This window comes from Mytilus californianus, unplaced genomic scaffold (genome assembly GCF_021869535.1).
Source record: "Mytilus californianus isolate M0D057914Y unplaced genomic scaffold, xbMytCali1.0.p SCAF_10, whole genome shotgun sequence".
NCBI classification, from domain to species: domain Eukaryota; kingdom Metazoa; phylum Mollusca; class Bivalvia; order Mytilida; family Mytilidae; genus Mytilus; species Mytilus californianus.
The window spans coordinates 16,198,380-16,208,788 of NW_026262582.1; the positions used below are offsets into that span (position 1 = coordinate 16,198,380).

At 33.5% G+C, this 10,409-nt stretch overlaps 1 protein-coding gene across 1 annotated transcript in view; it reads right to left on the minus strand.

Annotated features, from left to right (window-relative positions):
- The window catches only part of LOC127717697 (carboxy-terminal domain RNA polymerase II polypeptide A small phosphatase 1-like), a 52,246-nt gene extending 42,501 nt beyond the window's left edge, over window positions 1-9,745 (minus strand). Inside the window, exon 1 of the mRNA XM_052223453.1 lies at window positions 9,556-9,745. Within this exon, the coding sequence (XP_052079413.1) occupies window positions 9,556-9,631 (76 nt within the window). The 5' untranslated portion in view covers window positions 9,632-9,745. The remainder of the gene's footprint in view (window positions 1-9,555) is intronic.
- Window positions 9,746-10,409: the final 664 nt, after the last annotated feature.

The window sequence follows — 10,409 nt, forward strand, 5'->3', positions numbered from 1 at the left end:
ATTAGAAAGACAACACTTGTCAATGTACAAACCAGCATTCACACCATTGTGAAAATTAAATCATCAGTATTAAAAGTCAGTGTTCATAAAAATAAGAAGATGTTGTATTATTGCCAATGAGACAACTCTCAACAAGAGACCAACAGACACAGAAATTAACAACAATATTTGTCTCTTTTTGGAAAAAATTTTCAAGAAATTTAACAAACAGAATACATATTTAACTTTAATTTGAACCTGTCTGCTCAAACCTTCAATAGGGACAAGGTAATGAGATTTAAATTGTCAAATATTTTAGACTAATCTCCCTTTACAGGTATATTTACCTTATTATCTCCCCTTGTAAAGTTTATTTAACTAATGTAAACAAACCAATCAATGTAAACAGAGATCATTCATTTATGTCAACATAAAATATGCTGAGAAATCAATTAATCTTTCCAAAAACACCTTTCATATCAAAACTGTTAGCTGTATTACATATTTTATTTGTACATGTTAAGCTCATGTTCATTGCAATTGTCAATTATACACATGTGCAGACTATAAATAAAATTTACTTACTAAACTTATGATTGTACATGTTAAGCTCATGTTCACTGCAATTGTCAATCATACACATGTGCAGACTATAAATAAAATTTACTTACTAACTTATGATTGTACATGTTAAGCTCATGTTCATTGCTATTGTCAATTATACACATGTGCAGACTATAAATAAAATTTACTTATTAACTTAAGATTGTATATGTTAAGCTCATGTTCATTGCAACTGGCAATTATACACATGTGCAGACTATAAATAAAATTTACTTACTAACTTATGATTGTACATGTTAAGCTCATGTTCATTGCAATTGTCAATCATACACGTGCAGACTATAAATAAAATTTACTTACTAACTTATGATTGTACATGTACATGCAAGTTGAAGTAAATACCTACTTGAGACCAACAAAACATATTTCTGTTCATAGGTTGGCATAAAATGCAAAAAATAACAATAGGTGAGCTGTTGATATGTATATATATAAAGAAAAACATGGCAGTCGTGTGTGTATGTGTTACACTTAAATAACATATAAATCACATTTTTGAAAATTTCCAGCCACTTTACTTCTATCACATGTACATGTTTAGTAAGTAAATGAACAAGTGATTTATAATTAAACACAATAAATTAATAAGTGGCACTTTTGTTTGGTTGAATAACATTCAATAATAAAACTGGTAGAGTGAGAAGTAGATACAGTTAAGTCATCAAGTGGATTAGGAATTATTTAATTTATGCATTGGATCTATTGTGTTTTGAGATCTCTTTATGTCAGTTTTTGCTTTATTACATATTACATGTATCCTCGACTAGAAACTATTTATGAATTGGATCTATTGTGTTAAGAAATCTCTTTATGTCAGTTTTCCATGGTTTTCTCAATATTCCATATTATAATGTATAATGGACTAGAAATTATTTATGCAATGGATCAATCATGTTTAGAGACCTCTGCCCTCTTTATGTCACTTTTCTCAATAGTACACGTAAACTGGACTAGAAATTAAAGTTTTCATAAAAGAAATATTAAAAATCAAAGGCACCACAGAGTCCAAGGATATAAGTGAGCCTAGATGCCCCCAGAACCCTAACTGGAACCAAGATCCCATTGATTAGAGCCTGGAGATCAAGGCTAAGATTTAGGTTGAGCTCATTAATATAACTGAGCCTAGATGGTCCCAGAATTTGATCCCTAGAGTTGGATCCAGAGCCCATTAATTAGAAACTGAAAACAAATTAGGTTAAATTTTGGATAGAGCCTGGTCATAAGCTTTTGTGAAGCATGGAGCCAGAAGCCAAAACCCATGTATTTCCCCAAAATAAATACACATATTACAAAAAGTATATGTCATTTATGTTGTTTTCAAATTTTTTTAAAGGACAAGAAACTGTCCCAACAACCAACAATACTTGGTTCAGACAACTGCATTTTTTCTTATTTTGAAACATTCAAATAAATTAATTTTTTCTTCAATATCTGGCATCAAATTTTGTTTAAATTCAGCCCCTCCTGACTTCTCTCTTATTGAAATATAACAGAAATGCAAAATGTTTGTTCAGTTATACGGTTAATTGAAGGCAATCAGCAAAAATGAGAAAATAAAACAGGATTGAAAGTACAAATGTACAAACTATGTTGTTGATGAGTTTTGTAATTTTTTTCTCAACATTTTGATTGATTGCTCAATCAGATTGCATGCTAAATTGCCATTTATATCTAAATTGTAAAGTACATTGTAGCAAAAAATACATACTGATCATTAAAGATTAAGTTAAGGTTATTTACACTAGATGGTTAATAAGAAAAAACAGAGGAAAATGATATAAGACTATTTTTCACTACAAAACCTTAAAGTGTTTCAAATTTTTCAAGCAAGTACTGTCCCTTTTATCTCATGAATAAACTAATCAAAAGGACAAGTCATATAAACCGTAATGTTTTTCTTGAGTATTTGAGAGTTAGAGCTAATATAGAAAACTCTAAGAGTCAGACAGCTTAAGAGCTTGACATACATATATATCGTATAAACACTTGTCTATTCTTAAAATCCATATGTTTAAGTTGTTGAGTTTCAGTCACATTGACATATATATCGAACATCTCCATGCATTTATGTGTACAAACTTTTATCAAGACTCCCTTTCTGACAAAAAACACATGTATGCTGACCTTTGAATGTATAACAAGAATGTGTCCATAGTACATGGATGCCCCACTTGCACTATCATTTTCTATGTTCAGTGGACCGTGAAATTGGGGTCAAAACTCTAATTTGGCATTAAAATTAGAAAGATCATATTCATAGTGAACATGTGTACTAAGTTTCAAGTTAATTGGACTTCAACTTCAGCAAAAACTACCTTGACCAAAAGCTTTAACCTGATGCGGGACAGACAGACGGACGAACGAACAGATGCACAGACCGAAAACAGTTCTTCATTCGACATAAATTCCAATATTAACCAAAAGAAATACATCTGTTCAGTGCTCATCCCAGGTAGCACCATATAGGATTTGATATTGCACTGGTTCCCTCCAATAGTATAGCACCAAATTTATAGTACATGGTGCTATAAAGAAGTAGGGAAACCATTGCTGTTTCAACTCAAGTGTATATGTAACATTGTTTTGTACAGTAAAGTTATAGAAAATAACAAAATATCCAATAAAAACTGGAGACATTTAAAATTACTGCAAATAGTTAGAAAAAAAACACACTACAAATTATCAATATACTTATGTAATGCAAGGTTTTCATGAATGTTTGTTTTATATAAATGGGGATCTAGATGGGGGAGGGGTTTCTTCATTTTTGTATTCTTTATTTTGGGGTCATTTTTCTCTTATTCTTTATTTGCTCATTATTTTCTATTTTTCATATTTTATCACACCTGCATTATTCTATATTATGTATTGTTTGGACTTTTATCGAAAATATACCATTCGAATTAAAAGTTATTTAGTTATTTTAAACAGAAAATGCATTATACTAGTACTATCAATGCTGTTGGTCAAATTTGAAATTTTAACTTAAATATCCTTAAAAACAAGACTTATTTATGTACCAATATTATCAGACTAAACTAAGACTGACATTTTGATCCATCTTTAGCTGCTTACCCTACAATATATATTATGTGCAAACAAATGTTTGCTGATCAATTTTTTGTCCTTTAAAAAGCACACTATAACTTGCAAATTTTCAAAATCTCTATAAATGCAAAATGACCCAATACATCCCATATATACATATTCATACATGTCATAAGTCATTAAGTGTTTTTAATCTTAATTCTCTATGGTTTTAAATGAGTAAATAAGTAACTAAAGTAAGCATCAAATCTACATGTATGTCACTGTCTCTACTCTGTGTCCTTTCCTCAAGTCTCTTTCCAGTCCCAAATCTATGTCCTATGACATTTGACATGATACTAAAAGCTGAGGCCCTTTATCCAGGCTTACATCTGTGTCCTTTTTCCAATCTGCTTCCTGTGACATCATGATAAAAAAATCTGAGGTCCTTTGCACCTAATGCCATGACAACTCAATTATGTGGCCCTTTTGTTTATTCAAATCCAGGCCTATTTGATAATGCAGACTTTTAATAGTCTGACTTGACTTCGGAAAGGCAAGTGAATTGAATTCAGAAAGGCATATATACAGAATGTGGCACATGTTTGCAACCCAAGCCATTCTTAACCTGGAACCTTGGTGGAACTACACAACAGTTGAAAAAGGCTCGACTCATCAGCCCATTGGCACAAAACAAAAAAATCAACTAACAAACAAACATAGGGACAAGGGACATGAATCAACAACTTAAGAGATACTGTTCTGCCTTCAAGACTTAAGTTACTTTTTTGACAGAAACTGGGGCAACTTTTAGCTCATTTAATATTTTCTTTGCACCCTAGTTCAGAGTTCACGAAAATGGTCGGTCCTGTCGGTCCTGTCGGTCAAAATGAGGCTCGGACCAGTATTTTGAAGGCTAGTGCCGGTCCCAATGACCGATGTAAAAACGGCCGTTGTAGTGCATATTTCGGCACTGTTTTACATCGTTTATTAGATGTACCGCAACTGTTTCCAATAAGTGTTTACATCGGTTATCAGATGTATCCGCTGCCAATTTCCGGTACTGGTTTACGGATTTATTATAAACAAACCAAAGCGGTGATCTACACGTGGCCTACTTAATTTGTCCATAGAGCCATCCCTGGCAAACAATCGGCGATTGAACCCTACAATGGAGCAAACAAATACTGTAACAGCCGAGAAAGTGATTCAGATGATGAAATGGATAGTGAAGATGACTTTAAATAAGAACAATCAGAAGACCTGAACTGGTCTTTCATTGTTAATACACCTTATCGCTATTCCCGGCTGACCCGAGAATCTGTCCCGCTTGAACTATTGACGTCAAACAACAATCACTTTTCCATTGTGGCGTCAGATATTTTGTATTGTGACGTCAAAATTTTACGGGAACCTGTGTGATGTCCAGTAATGGCGGACAAATAGCGATAAGGTGTATTTGCCTGTGGGTGCGAAGAATAAAACTAATATTAATAAAGTTATTTTTCGATAAAATATGTTATCAATTTTTTTTCAGGATAAAATTGAGAGATTTTGTTGGACTGGCTAAAATTTTGTAGGACTGACAAATAATCATGCTTTGTCGGTCCCATGACCGACGGGTCAAAATAAGTTTTCGCGAACTCTGCTAGTTTGGGTATTATTCTGGACTAAGATCCTCAGTAATCATCTTTTATCTCTTACTTGATAAAATACATCCATTTATCTGGGCTAGAATCCTGTTCTACCATTATCCCTCTATGCAATGATGTCATATCCTCAATGATGTTTTGATAATCAAATGTCGACACATTGGACAGGTGCATGACGTTTTGAAAAGGACACATATTTGTGGAACAAAAGAACATAGAATAGACTTGTGACCTCTATGATGCCATATAGGATAGGACACAGATTTCAGGCTGGTCAAAGATTAGACTCTTGCATGTTCATAAATATTTTTTCTAACTTCTCTATTAAATGCCTTTTTTCAGTATTGATTTAATCTATTTTATAATTGGAGATTTCAAGAATTGGGTCATCACTGGGTAAAATCACCCATTATTCAAGATAGGTCACAGGTCTGCAGAAATTAAAAAATACTTTTCACTTCCCTTTGATAAAAAAAAAAAAAATACATTAGCAAAAAACTAGAATTAATTATACATAAGTCAGCAATTTCCTTCATCCAGTAAACCCTTTCATCTTGTTTAAACATTTTGTTTAAATCAGAATATCAAATGTATAAGATAAATGGATTGACCAATCTGCTTTTTAATGTATTATGGGTTTTCAATAACAAAAAATAAGCATAACTTGACGACCTCTACTCAGCAGTTACCTTAAACTTATTATACATTTCTGCCTTGCAACTTAAGTCAAGATTGTCTTGTTAATTATGTAATTGTTGTTTTTTTTCTATTACAGTTTTCAATCCTCTAAACTTATAATATGCTGAATATAACATTTGACTACCTTAAAAAAGAATTGTTGCATTGAATAAAATCCTATTTGGGCAATAGTCCATTTGCCAATTACCGATTTGATTCTGTTATTACACACTTTTTAAACAAATTGCTTCCCTTTATCATTCCTAGACTGGTTCTTTAGTTACTGGACAAAAATTGGCTTCTGCCCACGCAAAGCATGATAAGTTGAAAGGGATATATCGGCATTTTAACCATTTTTGGGAAAATTAAATTCCGTGTGGTGAACCAACGCCTGTGAAATCGTTTTGGTAGAGTCCCTGAAGTGGATACCTTGGTATGCCGGGTTGTCAAATCATGCAAATGAATGCAATCCTTAAATAATAATTAAAATTGACAACAACACTTCAAAAGATCTGCAATTTTATTATCTATGTCTACATGTTTCGCCTGCAAGGCAGGCTTCATCAGGACAATTTTTATACAGAATTTAATCCCTGAAGTACTCAAAGTGGTGCAAGAAATTTGACGTCGTCATGGTGAGAGAAACAATGAAAAGTGAAAGTAGCAATACAGAGTTATAAATAGATAAGATAAATATAGAAAGTTAAAGTTTGTTTACAATGTAACTTGAGTTTGTTTTACTATTATATGATACATGAAATTGTTCTAATGGCTTGGTATCTAATTGGACGAACTTCCCATGGTTCCTACCACTTCGCAAGGCTTCTCTTCCAACCTGGCCATTGTTGGAGGTTACTACTTCCTGGCGCGTCGGCAACACATAGGAAGATTATGGTCGCCGCTATGTAAAATAAAATTGTCAAAAAATGTTCCCTTGTTAATTATTTGGTGACTCTCTATAATTTTTGGATCGTCTGCAGTAGTTGGTCTGTTTAATAGCATGGTTGTGAATTCCTAGTTCATTTAAGATCGGCGCCCGTGGTACGTTTTTTTTCTGCTAACAGTTATATCTATATGTTAAGGTGGTATCGGATTTCTTGGTCATCTTGGTTCAGTTGTTATTTCGTCGCAAGTATGGAATATTCCTTGGTCCATGTATATGCTGGTGGCCTGTAGATTGGCGCGTGTAGCAAGGCGGTTCCTTTCGGATGCAGGGGTTCACGATTAAATAATAAATTAAATTCCGTGTGGTGAACCAACGCCTGTGAAATCGTTTTGGTAGAGTCCCTGAAGTGGATACCTTGGTATGCCGGGTTACCACGGGCGCCGATCTTAAATGAACTAGGAATTCACAACCATGCTATTAAACAGACCAACTACTGCAGACGATCCAAAAATTATAGAGAGTCACCAAATAATTAACAAGGGAACATTTTTTGACAATTTTATTTTACATAGCGGCGACCATAATCTTCCTATGTGTTGCCGACGCGCCAGGAAGTAGTAACCTCCAACAATGGCCAGGTTGGAAGAGAAGCCTTGCGAAGTGGTAGGAACCATGGGAAGTTCGTCCAATTAGATACCAAGCCATTAGAACAATTTCATGTATCATATAATAGTAAAACAAACTCAAGTTACATTGTAAACAAACTTTAACTTTCTATATTTATCTTATCTATTTATAACTCTGTATTGCTACTTTCACTTTTCATTGTTTCTCTCACCATGACGACGTCAAATTTCTTGCACCACTTTGAGTACTTCAGGGATTAAATTCTGTATAAAAATTGTCCTGATGAAGCCTGCCTTGCAGGCGAAACATGTAGACATAGATAATAAAATTGCAGATCTTTTGAAGTGTTGTTGTCAATTTTAATTATTATTTAAGGATTGCATTCATTTGCATGATTTGACAACCCGGCATACCAAGGTATCCACTTCAGGGACTCTACCAAAACGATTTCACAGGCGTTGGTTCACCACACGGAATTTAATTTATTATTTAATCGTGAACCCCTGCATCCGAAAGGAACCGCCTTGCTACACGCGCCAATCTACAGGCCACCAGCATATACATGGACCAAGGAATATTCCATACTTGCGACGAAATAACAACTGAACCAAGATGACCAAGAAATCCGATACCACCTTAACAGATAGATATAACTGTTAGCAGAAAAAAAAACGTACCACGGGCGCCGATCTTAAATGAACTAGGAATTCACAACCATGCTATTAAACAGACCAACTACTGCAGACGATCCAAAAATTATAGAGAGTCACCAAATAATTAACAAGGGAACATTTTTTGACAATTTTATTTTACATAGCGGCGACCATAATCTTCCTATGTGTTGCCGACGCGCCAGGAAGTAGTAACCTCCAACAATGGCCAGGTTGGAAGAGAAGCCTTGCGAAGTGGTAGGAACCATGGGAAGTTCGTCCAATTAGATACCAAGCCATTAGAACAATTTCATGTATCATATAATAGTAAAACAAACTCAAGTTACATTGTAAACAAACTTTAACTTTCTATATTTATCTTATCTATTTATAACTCTGTATTGCTACTTTCACTTTTCATTGTTTCTCTCACCATGACGACGTCAAATTTCTTGCACCACTTTGAGTACTTCAGGGATTAAATTCTGTATAAAAATTGTCCTGATGAAGCCTGCCTTGCAGGCGAAACATGTAGACATAGATAATAAAATTGCAGATCTTTTGAAGTGTTGTTGTCAATTTTAATTATTATTTTTGGGAAAAATAACTTCTGGTAGCAAAAGTATTTAGATTAACAACAAATTAATGGTAATTAAAAAGTTTTAAAAACTTAAAGGTTAAAAACATTATGCACATTTGCTCTTTCCGCTAGCTCTCCATTGTCATTAAAAATTTATGATCCTCCCAAGGGAAACAACTAAAAAATAGATCTTTAAATACAGGGTCAACCTGATTATCCCCCTTACTTCTTCAAGTTCAGGAATTTTAGAAACATGTAGAAATGCACACTATTAGTTAAGCAATTTTATCATTTGTTGCATAAATTGTGCAATGCCCATATATCTATTTGTTGCAATTTTATAAAAGAAAAGAGATCAGGGCCCTATGATACAGGAATGGGATAAAAATGTCAACATTTTTTAGTTGGTAAACAGAGATGTTACCACCGGAAGTGCCATTAATTAACAACCTTCTGTTAGATTCAAGCAAAAAACTATCAAAAAAGATACATTATTTAGTAGTACACGATGTGTTATTGATTATCAATTATTAGGATAACAATATTGTGTGTAAAATATAGCCCTTAGGAGCTCGTTGAAACCAGGCAATAAAGTTTTTTGAATTTTTTGGCAGGCTAATGTTTACACGACCTTCAACTTTTAAATTAACAATCTGGGTCATGTGCTTCATGTTTAGTAGTAAAATCAGAAACTTATCAAATAAAAATTTCTCAAAAATGTAAAGGTCTGCTGTTACGCGTTCATATAATGTGAATTTTGCATGTAAAGTAATGGACTATTTTGTTCCGCGTAAGAACAGGTACTCTCATCCTAAATCGCCATGTTGTGGCCACCTCGACGTAAACACTCACCTTTTTCCGATGGAGGAAACGTGTTAAGAAGTTCCTCATCTCTTCCGACTTGAGTAATTATGGACGATGTGTCCATCTAGGAGCTCGGGAAATTCTTTAAGCGACGACGTTTTTAATGTTTATGTGTTAACTTTGCAAATAAAGTTGTAAACTGTCCACCATGGAAGAACACAACAGGCATCATGGCTTCTTTTCTGCATATTATGAATATGTATGAGATAGATATAAGAAATAGGTCAACTGTTTAATGTTGATTTAGGTTAGCAATACATTCACATTGTCACATTCCGATGTTGGTTGTCTTTGATTTTTCTTTTACTTTTAATTGAGATTAATTGGGTAATATATGAAATTAAAGTTTTCAAACATATGTACTGTAGAACTGCAATTTGGCGGGATTTTTTTTAATTGACAAAAGTACACGGCCGCATCATAAATTTCGGAAAGCAAGTGGAAAATAAATTAAAGATTCCCATTGAAATGACAAACACGTCTTTTCAATATTTTTATTATTTACTACAAAAAATGAATGCATACATTACATATAAGTTATATTTCTATTATTATTATTATTCAATGAAATAGTGTATCAGTAGTGAAAATAAAGTTTCTGGTGGGGAAGTTGCTTGTGACTGCAGGGAACTTTATTTAGATATGCCTGTTATGGTCTCATTGACATTTTATACACACCTTCGTTCAATTTCAGCACATTGAATTTGTCGTTAGTAAATTATTGCTACTTTCCTGGTAGAACATGTTGATAATTATGATGTTATCTAATCAATTGAGCAGAACGGAACGTTCGAAGCGAGAAAAAAGTTATGCCTTTCCTACCCGGCTAAAAAAAAATTTTT